This window comes from Centroberyx affinis, unplaced genomic scaffold (genome assembly GCF_046629955.1).
Source record: "Centroberyx affinis isolate AG114_WGS23_722 - 3 ecotype Tasmania unplaced genomic scaffold, CSIRO-AGI_Caff_v1 ptg005233l_1, whole genome shotgun sequence".
In the NCBI taxonomy this organism is placed as follows: domain Eukaryota; kingdom Metazoa; phylum Chordata; class Actinopteri; order Beryciformes; family Berycidae; genus Centroberyx; species Centroberyx affinis.
Window position 1 is genome coordinate 109,807 of NW_027282606.1, and position 19,433 is coordinate 129,239.

At 42.9% G+C, this 19,433-nt stretch overlaps 2 protein-coding genes across 4 annotated transcripts; both read right to left on the bottom strand.

Annotated features, from left to right (window-relative positions):
* Positions 1–1,226: 1,226 nt before the first annotated feature.
* sf1 (splicing factor 1) lies at positions 1,227–13,818 on the bottom strand. Of its 2 annotated transcripts, none has more exons than XM_071546354.1 (12): positions 13,435–13,818; positions 12,524–12,655; positions 10,510–10,585; positions 7,979–8,131; positions 7,637–7,726; positions 7,275–7,458; positions 5,788–5,903; positions 4,962–5,069; positions 4,621–4,816; positions 3,909–4,131; positions 3,303–3,467; positions 1,227–2,685 (listed from the first exon to the last, which is right to left on the bottom strand). In XM_071546354.1, the coding sequence occupies exons 1-12, from the start codon at positions 13,682–13,684 to the stop codon at positions 2,354–2,356; spliced, it is 2,025 nt and encodes a 674-aa protein (XP_071402455.1). In that variant the 5' UTR covers positions 13,685–13,818; the 3' UTR covers positions 1,227–2,353. The 2 variants fall into 2 exon arrangements, with proteins under 2 accessions (XP_071402455.1, XP_071402453.1); XM_071546352.1 differs by having other exon boundaries at positions 3,909–4,134.
* A 586-nt stretch (positions 13,819–14,404) lies between these two features.
* On the bottom strand, positions 14,405–19,082 carry LOC139666986 (RNA-binding protein 4.1-like). Of its 2 annotated transcripts, XM_071546351.1 has the most exons (4): positions 18,967–19,082; positions 16,685–17,108; positions 16,566–16,587; positions 16,130–16,311 (listed from the first exon to the last, which is right to left on the bottom strand). In XM_071546351.1, the coding sequence occupies exons 2-4, from the start codon at positions 17,088–17,090 to the stop codon at positions 16,281–16,283; spliced, it is 459 nt and encodes a 152-aa protein (XP_071402452.1). In that variant the 5' UTR covers positions 17,091–17,108; positions 18,967–19,082; the 3' UTR covers positions 16,130–16,280. The 2 variants fall into 2 exon arrangements, with proteins under 2 accessions (XP_071402451.1, XP_071402452.1); XM_071546350.1 differs by lacking the exon at positions 16,566–16,587 and having other exon boundaries at positions 14,405–16,311.
* Between the last annotated feature and the right edge of the window lie 351 nt (positions 19,083–19,433).

A 19,433-nucleotide genomic window follows, 5' to 3' on the forward strand; every position in this document is an offset into this window, starting at 1 on the left:
AGTTAACCTGAACAAACTGTTAGCTAGCTAACTAGCCAGCAGGCTCATTTAGCAAAGCAAATTATGTTATATCACTTACTTCCGGTGTTATTCCGGCTAACTTGACGGATTTCTGGCTGAGAGGAGGGTCTATTGAAGATACAGCTACAATTGAGGATTGGCTCTTAATAACAGAACTTTTTACCACTATTTTTACTTTTTACTTTAACTAAACACAGTGAAGCATGGGTCTTTGGTTCCTCAAGTACTCCTCGCCTCGTACTAATGCTTATGACTTTGGAGGTGAAGTTAAGTGCTTTAGGTCAGAAATATAAAATGGACCTTGTAACAAAAGTAGTTTTTGGTGGCTGTTTCATTTAGGAAATCAAGTGGCACAGAGCTTTGTGCTGCTGCAGTACAATAAAGAGGAGAAAATGCAAATCAATTATGTCAACATTTTAAGTAATATATTAAAAACAAACTAAAAGCTAAACAAAGAGTAAAAATTGAAACATGTTATACATATTATTTAAAAAGAATGTAAAATCCATCACTTTTACTTTTACATCATCTGTCCTCCATGCTCTCCACTCCACGAGACATCACACCTCAGCCACTCGGTTACCTAGACAATCCCTCTTTTCCAGTTGTATTTACCACTTTGTCGGGTCGTTTATGTGCAGCCAAGCTTGTGATTTCAGTATTTCCGACAGCACTTGAAGGCAGCATACGCACAGATCAAAACAGGGAAGTAAAGTCAATCATTGGGTACAATCTGTTTTCTATATGGTACATGCAATTAGTAAGTGGAAGTTGAGGTTCCCACCATAAGATAATATGGAAGCTATGTATTTAAAGTCACAGATAGAGCTCACTGCTTCTGTCCTATAGAATAAGCACCACTGTTCATCTCTGCAGGAATTTGACCATGACAGCTATTTAAAGCCACTTTGTCTTACTGCCAAAGACCACAGAAAGATTCTGCCGTGAAGGACACAGATACCATGTGATAGTTGTACATCAACTCCTGCTTATCAGTTGTGTTTAAGACATACAAGTTTCTCTAAAAGCGCCGTCTTCCTGAATCGTTTGTGAGGCAAAGGACACGCTTGGCAAAACCCAAATTGTTATGCAACATGTGAATGAGGCAGCATACATGCCCTTGCCTGGAAAGAGGGGACACTTGGCAGACATTTTGTCTGACTCAATTAGCCTAGCATCCATGAATAAAAAGAGAAAATCTGCACAGAAAGACAAAAGGTGAAATTTGATGAGTTTTAATGGTAACCAAGCAAGATTTCAACAGCTATTCATTCAGGCTAGAACCAATAACACAACAGTAAGGCCGACAGACCGATTCCAGAAATAAAGAGTAAAAATACAATATCATCTAACATTTTTCTTCTCCATTAACTGAAGGGACAAAAGTGAGATTTTCGTCCTTGCTGAAGCAACAGAAACACTGCACACAGCTACATGTCAGAGCAGAGGGAGATGCAGGAGAACAGGGATATAGTCAGACTCAGTATTCAAGTAGTCCATGGGGTCAGAGGCCAGCACAACGCGGCACCAAATTCCCTTTTCACTATGGACCCAACTGAATTACTAAATTGAACGAGTTTCATAGCCAAGATGCAGAAGTAACCAAAAAAATCTAAACTCTGGAAAATTCTGGAAAACAATCTGAGGCAGTATTACAAAAAATCTTGTTTTCTGACAGAACTGAGTGATACACTTCACATCTTATCGTTACAAAAATATTCATCTTGTTCAACTCCAAAGCCAACGAAAGGGAACATGACGCGAGTCACTTGAGCACGGGCTGAAGAATCGGAACGTGGATCATGCGAATTAAGAATTGAACTCAAGTTAACAGATTAAATCCAATGGAAGTTCAATGTTAAAGATTTAAACCAAATAACATATTTAGGCTGTTTTATCGAATGAAATGATACTGTTCAGCAAAATCAAACTTGCGGCAAATTATTTGGTACGAGTATTATGACAGAGAAACATTGGTAGCACTGCAAAACTGATACAACACAAAATACCTGCCCAAGAGCAACAGGGTTTGTATGGACACAAGGAGCTTTGTGTTTATACAAACGTTTAAAAAGAGAAAAAAAATTAAGTTACACAAATTTACAAATTCAACGGACACACCCTTTCATTGTTTCAGAGATTCACAATGCCAAGGACCAATAAAAAATAAAGCACAGGTTATAACTGTTTTTCAGTGAACAGAAGTAGATGCTCTGTATAGAATATTATAAGTCTGTTTGATATCTGGTGAACAGTGTGCTGCAGGTTGGAAAAACGTGTGGGAGGACGATTCTTCTGTGGCCGGCGGGCACCGAGGGAGGAGGGGGCGGGGCTAATTCTGGGGCGGCGGAGGAGGCGGGGCGGGGGGCATGCCGAAGGGGGGCATGCCCGGCACCCCCATCCCCATCATGGTGACAAAGTTGGAGGGGTCCATGGGCGGCGGGGGCGGCGGCGGGGCGTACATCATGCCGGTGGAGCCCGGGGGCGGCGGAGGAGGGGGAGGCGGGGCGCCGGGGGGCAGCGGGGGCTGGACCCCCGGGGGAGGGGGCACCATGGAGGGGTTGCCCATGGGCGGGGGCGGCTGGGCCCCGGAGGCCGTGGGCTGCTGGGGCTGCTGCCAGGGGGGCAGGGTGCCGGTGCCCGGGCTGGACGTGGTGGTGGTATCTGTGGGGGGGGGGGGGGGGGGCTGTTAGTTCACTTTTTACATTAAACAAAAAGTTCACATTGTGTCCAGTCCCACCAAGACATATAGACCTAAGTAATGATCAGTTTACTGTAATGTGATCTTAGCTCTTTGGCTTCCTTCAGCTCTTCTACTGAGTATACATAAACGTTAGCAAACATAGCTTATATCATATTACAACTATGCATAGAAGAACTGCTGATACAACAATGTGATTTATTACAAAATGCCAGAGCATTTATTGTCTTATCATAAAAAGATTTATATACACACACACCACTTTATGGCATGAGTCCATGTAATAGTTAATGCAATAAATGTAATAGATTATGACTGCAGAAGTTTGTTGAGTTTGTTGAAATCAAAGCCAGGTAGTGTCAAGTTACATTTCCACAATAACTTTTACTTCCTTTTATTAGACACTGTCAAAAAGAACAGAATTGCACTGTAGAAACTTATTTTAACCACTCCATGATTAAACAATTAACAATAAAGAAACTTCCCAAATATTCCTCTGAAAGAAACACGGCTCACTCAAACTGTCAGTGCCTAATTTTCTGGGCTAGCCTCTCACAAAGAAGGTGTTGTGTGTTCTTACTCTGTTGCCATGGCAGCGGTGCGCTGGTTGCCATGCTGCTGGTCGGAGGGGGAGGCGGGGCCTGCTGTTGCCATGGTGGCAGGGGTCCAGAGGGGGGAGGGGGCGGCTGGTTGTTAGGGGGAGGAGGAGGTGGTGGCATCATGCCCATGGGAGGAGGCAGCAGACCTACAGAGAAACCGAGCCGTTAGCCAAGAGGTCAAAACACTAACAAAGAAATACAGAGCGGCTATAAAGTGTCCATTTAGTAACTTGACTGTCCAGTTTCTTCACCTTCTTCCATAGTAAAGTTAGGGTGCAATGAAGCCCACAGCTGGTTGTCTTTGGTCTGAACCATAGTGGAAAAGTTTACTTTATTGCATTTTTGTTTTTGGTTCATTTAGGTCTACACTGCCCAATTTCTAGAGAACCAAGGCATAGAAACAAAAGTAACATGACTCACAAGTAGCTTGTTTATTGGACAGACTTTGTTAAAAACTTTGTGTGGAATACACCTCTCTAATACTAGGCTATACGGTTTATAGGCACTGTTCATATAAAGCAATATTTGCAGAAATGTCATGGTATAAATGGACAAAATCCAACTAAATCCTGGTTGTCGGTCCTTACCCATGGGGTGTCCGTGAGGTCCTGGTCCCTGGCCCATGGGGGGAGGTGGGGGCTGCATCCAGGGGGGAGGCAGGCCGTTGGGGTTGGGGGGCATCGGGGGGCCTCCCATGTTGGGCATGGGGGGAGGGAAACTGTGGGGTCCCCCGTGGCCACCGGGCCCTCCGTGCATGCTGTGGAAGTTCCTGTTCTCAGACGGGCCGGAGTTCATCCAAGGAGGCCGGTTCTGCTGGACAGAAACGCAACAGTCAGATGTTTGTCTGAATTTAGGACTTAAAGGACAGTTGAATCACTTGGTGTACCGGGGTGGAAATCTGCCGTCTGTTCTGGGAATATATTGATGTGACTGTATGTTCGCCATTTCACTGTAAAACTGATCAACACTACACTGGTTGTCTGCGGTAAGCCCTTAACCTGAACTGATCAAATGAGACATTTTTATAGGATTCCACACAACTATGCATGAATATGTTTATTCTCCTGGGTTTCAATGGAATGTTTTAGTGTCCAGTGGTCTAAATACTGTTTCGAAGGCTTTTCCACACTGACAAGAATACAATTCTGGAGGAAACACTGAATACTTGGAAGTTTTGGCATCACAATGGACAACTTTAAAGACACTGAATATCAGCAGCTTCAATCTAAAAATATTCAAAAACAGCACTGGTCAAACCGTGGCTTGTTCTACACTGAATAATGTGAGACAACTACTGACCGGTGGCGGCTGGTTATTGCTGAGTCCTGAGGACCGAGGTCCTCCTCCCTGGTTGTTGGAGTGTCCTCCACCAGACGAGGGGACCGGAGCCTCCCCCAGCTCGGCCATGAGGGACAGATACTCCTTGTCCATACGAGCCTTGTCCTGGGCCGACTGAGGAGGCTCGCCGCCACTCGCTCTGTGGGCGGCAAACGAACTAGGGAAAGCAAAGATAAAAAAGTACTGGACATTAACACCAAGCGTAGTATCACTAGCATCCTTATATTTGTTACACAAAACCGGATTAGACTCTCAGAAGAAATTCAGTTTCAATTTTGTGACCGTCAACTCGTGGTTATTACCTGGTGTACTTGCAATCAGAGGAGATGTGGCCTGCTCCGCCACACTTGGTACAGAGGGTGGTGTTGGTGATGCTGCGTGGCTCAGAGTTCTGCCAAGGACGAAGGATCCTACAGAGACAAAAAAGGGCATTTTCTGTCTTTGGTGATTGTAGTAGAAGCTGTAGAACCAAGCGCAGTGAGTTGCTGCCAGAGTCTAGATGCAATGGCGGATGAAAATGTAAACATTGATCTTGCGATTGAAGCAGTTGTAAAGAAATGTAATACTGCTATACCTGCACTAAAACCAGAGCAATATGGACCAAGTATTTGTTCAGGGACTTCAGCTAAGCATGATGGACTCGTCTGTGACTCTTGGCTGTAATTTCCTTTCTCTGGTGTTCATACCAATTAGGAACACATGAAGAAATCGCTGTCTGGACAGATGCTCACACTCAGCTGTTTGCCCTCGCTTTGTTTTGTTACGCTAGACTTCTCAAGCATGAGGAACAGCTGGCTATCAAATGTCTCCATATACTCATAAACCCTTGTGTTTAGGGGTTGTTTCCTTACAAGCCGCAGCACAGTTCTCTTGGAAGAGGACCACATTTTCAGGCGTCTTGCTGCAGTTATTTGGTACCACCAGAATTTGAATGTTATTGTTCTCAAATGGCCAAATTAATCAAACTAAAAGGAGGAAACGCTCCAGAGTTTGAATAAACCACCTCAAACATGCTTGGTATGAACGCAACCAGACATTCTGTCTCAAAAATGTGAGCAAAAGGACCCATGAACTGACGATATCCAACTCCTCATGAAACTCCACCACAGAAAGACTTGTTCCACTGACCTGTTGTCGTCCTCTCTCAGAGTGCCGTTGAGCCTGGCGAGCTCCCTCAGCTGCATCTTACGTAGGTCGTTCTGATCCTCGGGTGTCTCAATGCCTTGCTTCAGGATGTTGCGGATCTGCGGATACACATTTCTCACACTCAGTATATAATAATGTACATCAAATGTTACTTGCAATGGCAAGGTATAGAGCATACATGCACAAAATGCTCACATAAACATTAGCAATCTAGTGAGTGGTAGAAGTGCACTGATACCACTTTCAGTATTTGTATCTGAACTGATACAAATACTGAAATAATGAAACAATCCTCAATAAAATAAAAAATAATTATGAAGAAAAATAGGCTACAAGATATATATCTTCTCTCTTTCACACTGATCAAAAACTCCTTATCCAGAATAGGTTAACAGATAAAGAGTAGTGCCGTAGGTTAGGCTAAATAAACAGCATTCAGCCTAAATAGCCACGGCTCCTCTTCTAAACAATAACTGCTCTGCCCATGAACTTCACAAAAAATGTTTTCATGTCAGGAGACATTTTCCTCCTGCAGGAAAAGTTTATCGCACCAAAGAGCAGGCAACCAAAGTATCGATATCAGGAAGCTTCTTAGCCGGTTTCAATACAAGTTCTTGGGAAGCGGATCAGCTGCCAAGTACTACAGGTTACTAGATTACAAGTGGGATATGTGGGAATTTTTTTGGAATTGGATTTGCAGAAGTGTGTCAACTCAAACCGCAAACACTGAAGCAAATCCCCGAGGTGATAAAAATCTAAATTATCAGGCCGCAGGCGCTCTGGTTCAACCGGTAGAGCGCGTATCATCAAGCCAAGTCTCAGCAGAACGGGTTTGAATCCATACTGTCACCCCCTGTCCCGGCTCCAAGTCGTAGCAACATGTCATGTCAGCTAGCCATGTTGACTCAAAGCAATGTAACGTTATGAGAGGCATTAACAAAGCAGCGGAAAATACATGATTTGGCTGCAGACCGCTACATAGCTGCAACCAGAGCCTCTCGCAACACCAACAATCGGTCAGCAAGCAACAACCTAGGTCGGCTTTAGGGCTGCAACTAACGATTATTTTCATTGTCGATTATTTTCTCGATTAATCGATTAGTTGTTTGGTCTATAAAATGTCAGAAAACGGTGAAAAATGTGGATCAGTGTTTCCCAAAGCCCAAGATGACGTCCTCAAATGTCTTGTTTTGTCCACAACCCAAAGATATTCAGTTTACTGTCATAGAGGAGTAAAGAAACCAGAAAATATTCACATTTAAGAAGCTGGAATCAGAGAATTTTGACTTATTTTTCTTAAAAAATGACTCAAACCGATGAATCGATTATCAAAATAGTTGGCGATTAATTTAATAGTTGACAACTAATCGATTAATCGTTGCAGCTCTAGTCGGCTTGTTGATGGAAAAGAGCCAAACAAAGGTTGAATGTATGATAGGAGTGTGATAGAAAGGTTGCAGTTCCCGAACCTGTTCCACAGCTTTCTTGACGTTCTCCATTGTGTTGGCGGTGACCAGGGCGTGCAGAGGCTCGTCCTCCCCCGGCAGCATCTGACCGTCCTTGCGGCCAACCTTCCCCTCTTTCACAGAGCCTTTACCACGGATCATGATCTTGGCGCAGCACTCCTTCTCGATGTTCTTCAGGGTGTTACCACTGGTGAAACAGTAAAGGGAGAAAAAAAACGTTGTAACACTCCCTTAGGCCAATCAGTGAAACTTTGACATGCATAATTCCCAGAAATTATCTCAATGTGGAATATTGGCGTCCATTCCTCAATTCCACTGCGAGGGACAAAAAGGACAACTTATGAGTAAGATTTAGTCCAACTTACCGTGGCCCAATCAGCAAGCCAACAAAGTTGATCTCGGGGTATTCGTCCTGCGGGATCATAACTTTGTCATTCACTCTGGTGGCTGGGGGCCTGCAGGAGACAAGTACAAGAAATAAGTCAAAACATTCTGAACTACAAGCAGCAGTAGAGCAAGACATAATGTTTCAAGTAGGATTGGGCGATTGGATGAACAGGTCAGGGAGGAAACACCTTGCCGATTTAATATTATACCTTGATTATACCTTAAACTCAAAATGGGGAAGCACATGCACACCATGTATCCGTCTAAAGCCAATCACACAAAATTTGATGGTTAAAGGGGGAAAAAAAAATAGATCATACTTGTAGTCTGCAGGTGGTTTGAACTCGGGGTTGAGTCCCACCATCTCTGTGATGAGGGAGTGACGCTCCTCCTCCAGCTTCTTTCGCGTGCGATACTCCCGAGTGTTCAGCCTCTTGCCCTCGCTGTTGTATATGGGCTCTGGAGAGGGAGACCTGAAAACGGTGGCAGAAGAAAAAAGACAAGAAAGCCACCGTCAATATCGTTCGAGAAGTGGAACTACGCCAGTGACAATCACACAGGTTCCCTATAGCTATCTAAGCCTTTAAGAGTTGGCAATCTTCAGTAGGACATTTGGATCAATAGCAATAACATGTCTCACAGAGAAACATGGCTCATTTATTCAGGGGAAAAAATGGTTACTCTGAATTTGGAACTATGGAGAGAAACAAATCTCTCAGACAGGCTGGCTATATGACACATGGTCAATGCTAGAGCAATAAACTCAAAGAAAATGGAAATTATGTAGGAACTCTGCACTGACATTTAATAGGCAAAAGAGTCCCATTTATCACACAATTTCAGGTAAAAAAAAAAAAACGGGGGGCAACCAAAGCTGTATAGTGGTCATAAACCCAATGCACTAGAGGGGCATCCACCACAAAGAAAAAATAAGTGGCCATAACTAAACCTGCATACAGGATTGTTGGCCTACTAGAAAGGAAAGTTGGAGGAAAAAAGGAAAACAAAGCAAAATTCGCAATCCTAAACAGGAAGGCTGGCTTTGAGAGTTGCCTGGTGTTGACGTGGCGGAAGAGGTCCGTACCTCCCCATGGGTGCTGAAAACCTGTGTAGCTGCGTTAAGGAGGCTCTGTGCTTGAAAAAGGGTTAGGTTGACGTGGGGTAATTTGGGTTAGAGAAAAGGAATTAAGATTAGATGTCCACCTTTTCCTAAGCTCTCCCCATCAGAGAGCCACATTTGTGTCCATTTGACGGTAATTCAGAGAGGAAGAGTAGGAAAAAAAAATAGAGGTCTTTCATTTTATGCTTGAAACTTCCAACGGTGACAACCTGAAACACCCCCGGTTGTTTGTTTCATGTTAGAGTGGGGAGTGATTTATAAAAGAGTCCTGGAGTCAACTTTTATGTCGCTGTGGAAATGTCTGATTAAGATTATGATGAGAAACTCTATACCATAAACAGACGACAGGGACTCTAGCTAACAAAGATAAATCTCACACACTCTTGAGAGCAACGGCATTTCCTGCGGGAATAGATCCTTATGGAGACTATGTTATAAGCTGGCCATTGCTTTTCCAGAACACACAGGATTCTGGCAGTTTTCTTCCAGAGCTCAACAGTCCACATGGAAAACTGGAAACCCCCCCGGGGTGGAAATGTTGGAAGCCACATTATGGGAAAACCATAAATGACCATGGAGAACATCCAACTGGTTATTAATTTGTCATGTCTCAGGTAAAACCTATTAATCGTAGGCATGTTGTAATTAGTGCAATCATCACTGGCAAAAATTGTTCTGTTATTACAATCTAAAATGCAAAGTCACTAAAATATCCAGTAACTGAAATAGTTAGACAAAGTAACATCCAGTGATGGGACTTTTTGAAGTATTGTATTGTAATATTTGAAGACTTTTCCAAAAATGCCAATTTATTAGAACTACTAAAACTCAACAGCTAAAAGGAGATTAAATAATCATATATGTAGAGTCACAAGTATTGACCCAAACCTGCTTCAGAGTTGAGAAAAAATCTTCATACATTAATTACGCATAATAGTGCATTCATACATTCACACACCACTACATCGAACACATATCAATACGAGCAATGAAGGTGAAACATAACCATGATGAATAAGGACTAGGAAGCTAAACTGGAGGCAATAAATCTAGTAAACTGTCAAGTTGGCAAGTAAATTGAAAAGTAATCCAATGAAAAGGGGCAAGTCTTTAAAACAATTTCAATTTGGCTCCGTCACTAAAATTCCAAATCACTTGCCAAATTGTCTCTATTTTAATACACCTGAACTCAACTTCAAAAATTAAGTTGGTCTATATACCTAATGAATGTAGTTATCATAGCCAAATTATGAAAACCTGTCAGACATACCTTCGTCCCCACCCTAACTTCATAAAAAATACCAAACAGGAATGTTAAAATGCTATTTCTATAGTCCTACTTGTAAAAATTGACCAACGCCAATTCAAAGAAAGCTGACAAAATATAAAAATTGAGCAAACTACCAGTACCGGTAAATGTACTATCAAGTACATTTACTAGTGATGGCTTGAACAGTCCAAGGGCTGAACATTTATCAATGTATATTATTTAGTCTAGCACTAGGCTTTGTCTATGTGCAAAAAAACCTTGGCCAAAATGTTCTAGATAATACTGTCCTTCCAGTAGGAGATAGCTAGCTAAGTAATAAAAGTGCCAGCTAATTCTAATACACCATCTGAGATTTAGGCTAACAACCACTAATATAATGAGAATCAACATTTGTCTTCAAAAAAAAAACGTCAAGAAGGTAGAGAAAGTGTTACTGTTCGTGGGTTTAATCTTTTTCCGACCTGTCCTCAGGGTTAACAGGGATTCCCAGGTCTCCTGTACGCAGTTTACGAGTCAGGTCTTCGATCTGCAGTTGGACTGGAAGAATTCAGGTTAGGAAAGAAAAACAAGGATGGAGAGAAATGTGGTTACCACAACAACATCAGAGAGACAGCGCCCTTCACATTAGAGCACTGTCTCATTCATTACTGAAGCAAAGACATATTACAGCAAATGATGAGTCTGTTAAATTAAAACAGGGGGAGATAAAATGAACACCTCATTATCAAAGAATAACTCTAGAACATGAAAGTCCTTACTCCTTTCTGGGGAAATCAGAGGAACAAATTAACCAATATGAATAACACGTTCTAGAGGTAATAACAAGTCTTAAATTTCAATGGGACAAAGGCTCCTGATTAACTCAATTACATAAGACTAATCAACTTCAGACATGATGAAACATATGGCAACATGTCAGTGGATGACTAGACCAGGGTTCCTAAAAATGCCTGAGCCAAACCTGAGCTGAAGTATATTCCTCCAAAAAGACATGGTTTCACCTACTGCCTACAAACTGCAGCATATGGTACCATGTGGCTTTGGCATTTGAAGGACACGCCGGGTCTACATCACTAATAGCTCTATTAGTTTTCATGGTTCAATAACAAAACAGGTGATCGCAGTCACTGTTTGCACTCCGTAGATCTAAAGCTGAGGGGCTGCAGTTACACTGAAGCAACTCTTACATTCAGAAGGGAATGAAAAAATAAATCACTCATCTCATGCACATTATGAAATTTATAATGACAACCCCGCCACCCCCTTGATTCCCATACACACACACACACCCAACAGAGATTCACTGGTCACTGAAATGATTACTCTGGATTCATTGAGATGAATACAGCCCCTGTGAATTGTGGTTCACAGCGATTTCATATTAAAGCGCTTCCCTTGAATTGTTTTAGGGGTTCTACTGAATGAGCAAAGGAAAAGATAAGTGTGACAACGGAAGGTAGGCACAAATGAATGTTTACATACCAAGGAAGACCAACCATTAACAATGAGTGAACAACATCAATAACAACTTCAGTTATTGACAAAAGATTTGTCTGCTTCAAAACACCCTATTAAGGGCCTATGAAGGCAGTATGTTGGTGCTACACTGCTGCTGAAAGGCATTTCAGGTTACAAGCACCCGTTTCATTGGTTATTTTTTTTAAACCCAACCTAAAAGGCAAGGCTAAACAATAATCATCCGTTTTCCCACTTTGCCGCAATTTGAAATTAAGGTCCACAACACTGTAAAGGATTTACCAAGTGATGAATAATTCAAATGTGTATGTTAGATGGATTTCTTTTGCCGTTGAAGCAGCATTGCTCACACAGTCACACTTGATACCAATATAAACAGAAGCATAATTTAGCATGTTAGAAGGACAGTATGAGTAACCCCTCCATGCAAGGGAACAATACTGATGATGTATAGGGGAACAGGCAAGACAGTGAGTGACCTGCAGCTCAGGACAATTATCAGCAAGCAGTGGTGTCTAATCCCTAACCGCATCTCCTCTTGCTAATGGGTGCCCAATGGTATGCAAACCCTAAGACCACAAAAACACTCGCCACAGCAGAACCACTTTACCTCCATTAGGGAGAAATTGCCTTCATTAACACTTCACATCAACACGTTGTATTTGTTGCTCACTAGAATTGCTTGCTGAATGTCAACAGTTGGAGCTAACATCATCAAGCAGTGACCAGCTTCAGAAACGAAATGTTATCTAATAAAATGGAAATGTGTTGGTGAGCTTGTATACGTTAATTTCGAGAGTGAACCTCTTATGTTTTGTACACTTTAACGGAGCTCTAACTGTTGGGAATCCAGCAAACATAACCTATGTGTACACACACTGTAGAGAAACCTGAACCTCACACACAGATCCGATTAAAAAGACATCTCTATAAAACAAATCTACGTTTATGTCTAACATTACAATCTTGGTTAATCGGATACACTGTAAGTCAATTTACCTATATAGGCTCTCTCCTGATCCCGGGTCAGTCCAGGGGGAATGACAGTGGGCATGCCGGGTATGACCGTCTTCTGGTCAGGCGTCTCGCTGCTCCAGCGACTCCTCTTCCTCGATTTCTTCTGACCGAAATCTGCCAAACAAATTAGGGAACATGCTGAAGTAGCTTGACTATAGGCCCATCCTCTGCTGTATAGAGAGAACATCATTAACGTTACGTGACTTTGTTTAAAAATAAGGGTTTTCTGAACATGGCTTCTCTGAATCATTATGAGACTGTCTTCAATTCGGCATCAATACACCAGACACCAAGAAGCACTAGTTTCGATAACATTTCTAGTTCTATAAGTGGTGTGTACTGCTCGCTACCGTCCACCTTATTGCGGAGGAAAAACATTGTGGTAAAAAACATGTAAACTAAATAGCAAAATAAGTGCTGCCGGTTGAGTCATATGCATTAGAAATTAAGAGTGGATCCTAACAATTCAGAAAGGGCACGGAGTCTTATAAAGTTAGCTATACTAGCAGATAACGCAGACCCCATTGAATTTTAGTTTGGCGTGACATTCTCTCAATAACACAACAGCAGATAAGCGGAGCTAACCTTGGCTAATGCATCGACGTTAATTTAACATTCCGACCTCCAAAAAAATCACAATGCAATAATTTAACTGACCATAAAGTGTAAATGCTAACAATTGGCCAGGATAGTAACGTAACTATAACGTGGAATAAGGTTAGCTTGTAAACTAACGTTCAGCTGCTAGCTTGGACGTCTCCATTTCGTGCAGGGCCAGAGCCTGCTGTCGGGCCTTTAATCCACGTTATTAGTCCACGTTAGCTGTCCAGCTACTGTTGCTACGTTAGCTCATACAGTGAGACCATCTTTGAAGCCAGCGGGCGTCTGGTTACCTGTTTTGGGCATCCCGACCACTGCAGCTGGCTGTTGAGCCTGCGTAGGAAAACCTGCCGGTGCAGTAAACTGCGGGAAAGAGACGTTTGGCATCGGGGGTTGGAAACCTTGTAGCGTCGGAAAAGATACGGGCGGCCCCGGCGTTGGCATCAGCCCGTTCCCTGCACCAGGCCCGGAGTCAAATCCTCGTTTAGCGCCAATACTGGGGTGCAGCTTCCCCAACGGGGTTGCGTTTGCTCCCGTGGCCATTTCCAGAGGTACTCAAAAGAACCGGCCTCCGTCAAAAGTCAGCAGGCTCAGACCAAACGTTGACTTGGACAAATTATGGAAATATCCAGTGAAATATTAAATCGGCCGTTACACTGTCTCCTTCGCTCGCGCTGTGGTATCGTCAAAATGGCGCCCACCAGAAAACCACAAAGGGTGATCCGCTGCAGTATGAAGCTCTCCTATTGGCCAAGCTAAGCCCCTCCCTAAGGCTCGTCTTCTATTGGACGAAAAAGAGATTTCTCCGCCATCAATCTCAAAATGTGTTGGAAGTTGATTGGGTCACTCAATTGCCAATCCCCTTATTGTCCGCCTGTTTGATCAACCTCTGACCCCGTCCCTTTCTACAAGCGTCATGGTACCAGACAAATAATGTATGACAAACTGATGTAAAAGTGTGCTTATCCCAGTAAGTGGGAAATGAATGAACAATAAATAGATTTGTAGATAATATGATAATGCCACTGCAACATTTAATGTGGTATGTGTACTGTCTGATGTACTGTATGTCCTGCATCATCCCTTTGCACTACATGTAAGGTCCTTGTCCTTGTACCATGTGTCATAATGTACTGTGAACTTGCTCTATTGTTCTGGAATGGGTTTGACATGCCATATACAACATAAAGTTGAGAGATACACAATGCAATAAACACATAGAGCACATCCTTTTCAGACTTTAATGAGTAATAGATTAGCCTAACAGTTAAATTGCATTACAAATAAAAACAGACAGCATACACCACTGAGGTAATTTTTCAACGTGAAATTGTATTAAAAACACTTCATCAAACCATATCAGTGTTCAAAATGTGAAACCTCATACTCATCACCGGATTTGAAAGAAAAATCAAAAAGTGTGTGTCGACTGCAAAAAACATAAAACCATGATCACAATTCAACAAATTCACAACAGGTTTGACATAGCCCAAGCGAAAACGGCAACCTTTTTTTTTTTTTTATTCTCTGTGCAAGTTCATATTTGGACCAGGTTTGACAAAAAAGCCCACAGGTAAAACAATATAAAGTTTATCATATTGTTGTGTTGTGTTGTGTTTTTATTTTCCCCACTTGTGAAATAACACAGTGTTCTTGCACAAACACAGATACACTGTTGACCCTCAATGGCCTCTTATAATGGAAAATAAACAGCACAGAAGTAAATACATCAAGATGCCGCTGAGGAGAACTGATTAGATTTCATGAACGTAATCATAGGACTCACCTTTAAAACATGCATCATGCACTAAGTTGATTCTTCTTGCCTAATGGAATCTAAATAGTGTATGTACAATCTACTTTTCAGAGGTGAAAAAACGTTGATCTCAACAGTATCATGAAGTGATTGCAGACCCAGTTGCAGATACCCAGTATTAGCATGCCCACACTTAGGCTAAGCCATCTCAGCATTGGACCAAACCACAATACGCAACAAGAGCAATGAAAGGTGATCAACTGAGAATTAGTTGCACTACATGTTGGAGTACAACCCAGAACGAGAGCATACCACAAGGTTAACCCATTCATCCGTTCACAAATATGAGACCTAGGCTATTGTGATCAGCAAGCTTGAATGTAACTTTACTCTTATTACCCAGACACCTCATGTAGACAGAGGGGCTGACCCTTATCTTGGATATTACCTATGAGATTACACTAGTGTTCAATTTTTTAGTGACTCCAATGGCACTTAGGCTATCCTACTCACTGAAAGCCAGCCAGCTCTCACTTGGCAGTGTAGGAGAAGGGTTAGTATGCATAGCGCGCCCGCTCAGCATAGGGGTCCCGCGGATGGTCGTAGGGCGAACTTCTCGGGAGGGCGGGCACCGGGGAGAGGCGCGAGCGCTCATACGCGTACCCATCTGCCTCGGCGGGGACTCTCCGAATCGGACTCCGGTCACGTACGTAGTATGAGGAGATCGGGGCCGGTGGAGGAGGGAGGGGAGGGCGCTCGTACGGGTCGAGGCTAGAGGGCGGCAGACGGTCCCTCATTATAGCAGAGGAGGAAGGCGGTGATGGAGCAGGCAAGGGGACGGTGCGGCGATCCTCGAAATAATTGCCTCCGTATGGGTTGGCCCTGTACTTCTCGTAGAAGTCCACGACCCCGTACGGATCCCTGTCCTCACAAGACGACCGCCGCATCGGGTAGGCGGGTACCGCGCCATAGAGTGAGCTGCCGCCCCCGTATGCCGCCTCGCTGCCGTACATCCGAGCCATGCTATGTTCAGCCGCAGAGCTTACGCTGTAACCTGGGGGCGCCCCGTAACTCATTGCGCTCTCGTAGCCTGCGCCCCTGCCGTACCCCGCCACGCTGCTGCCGTGACCGGAACCCCGGGAAAAACCATGTACCGGGGCGTAGCTGCCGCCGAAATCCGGATCGCCACCGAAGCCCGGATGATAACCCCGGTTGCGACCACGCCCGCCAAATCTCAAGGCACCGTATCCGTCGGACTTTGGCTCTGAGCCGTTTCTGTGGTAGCCATTTTGGTCTAGAGGGCACTCTTTGGACCAGTGGCCTTCCTGCCCGCAACGATAACAACCCGATCTCTCTCCCATTCCCGGCGCAGTACGCAGGCGGCTAGTCGAAAGCTTCACGCTCATCAGTTTGCCTTAAAAAGAAAAGACGCAAATAAGGAATTATGCCTGCATGAATCCTAAATAATTCATTTCTGACACTTCTTTCCCTGGCATGAAGGTGTCTCAGTCTATCGGCCTGGTAACAAAACAGGATTACACTCCGAAACATAACTATTATATATCACTTATTTGAGCGTAAGAATTATTAAACAAGCTACAAAATAATCAACGTTGCCTTGCTTTCTCTGTCTTACCTTTATCCCTTAATCTTTATCCTCTCACTTACCTGTGCTGTATCCATAACTTGCCTGTTAATTCACAGGAAACAGAATTACTTACTCTCGATAAATAAAGTCTAACATAACAAGGTAAAATTCCCCCATCACGCCCTGCCCGAGAGTTCACCTTTAAACGCCGTGTTGTCTAGCTTACTGATGGCCTCCATGGCGTCCTCCATTCGCTCCATGTGAACAAAAGCGTAGTCTTTTACTATGTCGCACTCCAACACGGCACCAAACTCCTCGAACTTGGCCCGCAGCTCCTGGTTGGTGCAGGCGATGTTGCCGACATGGAGTTTGGTGGAAGCTCTCGATTTGCCGCGGCTCAATTCTACATTCATGGGCTGGCCGTTCAGCTCGTAGTGGTGGAGGTTGCGGATGGCTTCCTCTGCCTCCGCTTTGTCATCCATGTGCACGAAGCCGAAGTTCTTGACGATGTCGCATTCTGCGATCTTGCCATACTGGGAGAAGAGAGAGCGAAGGTCATCTGTTGTTGTGTCCGGTGACAAGTTCCCGATGAATATTTTCACCATTGTGGAGCTTCCACTTCACTACAGGAAGGATGAGATGAGAAATTCAAAGTGTTGGTATTGGTCCAACAGCATTCACAGATAAAGCATATCAGTCTATTAATTTAATGAAATCTCACACGCCTAATCAGTTAAAATCAAAATTAACCATATTACTATCATCCTGGGCAGTTGAGGAGTCTTGATTTGTGTACTAGGGCTGCAACGAACGATTATTTTCATTTTCTATTAATCTGTTGATTATTTTCTCGATTGATCGATTAGTTGTTTGGTCTATAAAATGTCAGAAAATGGTGAAAAATGTGGATCAGTGTTTCCCAAAGCCCAAGATGACCTCCTCAAATGTCTTGTTTTGTCCACAACCCAAAGATATTCAGTTTACTGTCATAGAGGAGTAAAGAAACCAGAAAATATTCACATTTAAGACGCTGGAATCAGAGAATTTTGACTTATTTTTCTTAAAAAATTACTCAAACCGATTAATCGATTATCAAAATAGTTGGCGATTAATTTAATAGTTGTCAACTAATCGATTAATCGTTGCAGCTCTATTGTGTACATACACAAGGCTTTCCCACAGTTAAAAGGTAAGAGAATAAACACCGTAATATGTGATATCAATAAATTAAGATGAACCATTTTGGAAATAAATCTCATTTAAACATAAAGCTCAATCACACCTTCTATGACTCCAGATCACAAACTCCATTGTCCCCATTTCCATTTCATAGAAAGAAAAGGGTTCTTGACAATATCACAGATATCATCACAAAGCCCAATTTGTAATGCAGATGTCTTCTGCATGTCTGTATGCAGCTGTGAATCATGCCTTGCTTGAAGGCAACTGTCAGATGTATTGTTGAGTAGTGTATTGAGTAATATTGTCGGCTAAAAGGTTGTATTTTATTGCATTGCAGTATAATCATGATGTGATGCACAATGCTAGCTAAACTGCTTTTGTTACAACTATGAATAGAATGTACTGGCAAGAAAAGGCCCAGCTCAAATCGAAACTAGCTATCTAACTTGAACGTGCTGCAGCAGGCCCGAGAAAGCTCCGGTCTCGCGTATGGATAACGTCACGCCGAACTCCATTCAAAAAAACTGGTAATTTAATGCGGTCTTGATTATCGGTACATACACACATCGTATAACATATCTTAAATACCATCAATGAATGGTTAGAGTCTTGAGACAAAATGGACGTCCAAGTGATAACCCGAGCAGCATGTATTATTAATAGAATCTCAACTTTCTAACGTGTTCATACCGCCGTTATCTCGGTTTAAGACGATTGTAGGATCCAATTCTAAAGGTTGAGATGTGATTGAAGTAATGCTTAGACGATCACTTGCGAGCCGAATCTTCCAGAAGACCCTAACGATTCGTAATAAGCCAAGCCAGGCTATACGAGGTTATTTATGTAACCTCACAAGGTAACATCCATTTGTCAGATTTATGAATTGAGTTTGGCGTGATGTTCTCTCCATCCAGAGAACGGCACGTACCGTGGCTAATTGGCAAGCTAAAGTATTAGCTAGCGAGCTAACGCTAGCAACTACCACATTTGCACCGTGACTGCCACTAGTATTCTGGAATGCAGGGCAGATTTTGGGTGGTAGTCAGTAATAGCAATATTATTAATATATTGAATCATGTAAGTACCATGCTTGTCCACATTTCGAGTCACAAGTGCCCTGCAAACATTACACGCCTCTTACTGTAGGAGCCTCACAGCTTGGCCTATTCGTAGTCGTATAGCAAAGTTAAGTTTGCTAGCGTTTGTTACAGCTAACCCGAAAGAGTTATTCAGTATTTTAACCGAGAAGCAGCTTTGACCCTAGATTCATTTTAGCATTGCGTTACTTTGTATTCATACCTTGTGATGATGCCGTGAGTGTCTCGACCCCCTGAGCGTGAAATGGCGACTCCTGTATTTGTGGACCGCTAAGCTAAACAGCACACTACAATAAGCTATAGGGCTTGGGAGGGACCATTATGGGATAGTCATAATGCTGTACCATCCAAGGCTATTTTATTGGGATTTGCATATGTGTGCACGAGAATGAATGAATGAATGAAGTGATCCACCATCATGAGTGTTGGGATTTAACCATAATTTCAGTCTTTCATGCAAGAAAATGAAACTTCACATTGTGGGAAAAGTATTATAGCAAAATATTGAATTCTGCCACATGTTGATGCCGTTTAGGTTAGCACGGGGACTTTAGACAGCAGAATAGCCGCCAGGACTATTTGATTATGGCCATTCAGTCTGAGACACTTTTGTATCTCATTGTACTGTTTGCTTTTCTGATGATATTTTGTAAGATACATACCAAGTAT

What these genes read in the sequence shown, in the direction of transcription:
- sf1 (XM_071546352.1), bottom strand. Translation starts at nt 13,684, where the DNA reads ATGGCCACGGGAGCAAACGCAACCCCGTTGGGGAAGCTGCACCCCAGT. An exon ending in TCAGGAGAGAGCCTATATAG is followed by an intron (nt 10,586 to 12,523) that starts GTAAATTGACTT and finishes GAATTCTTCCAG; the next exon opens with TCCAACTGCAGATCGAAGAC. An exon ending in AAACCACCTGCAGACTACAA is followed by an intron (nt 7,727 to 7,978) that starts GTATGATCTATT and finishes TGTCTCCTGCAG; the next exon opens with GCCCCCAGCCACCAGAGTGA.
- LOC139666986 (XM_071546350.1), bottom strand. Translation starts at nt 17,090, where the DNA reads ATGGTGAAAATATTCATCGGGAACTTGTCACCGGACACAACAACAGAT. An exon ending in AGACAACACGGCGTTTAAAG is followed by an intron (nt 16,312 to 16,684) that starts GTGAACTCTCGG and finishes TTTCTTTTTAAG; the next exon opens with GCAAACTGATGAGCGTGAAG.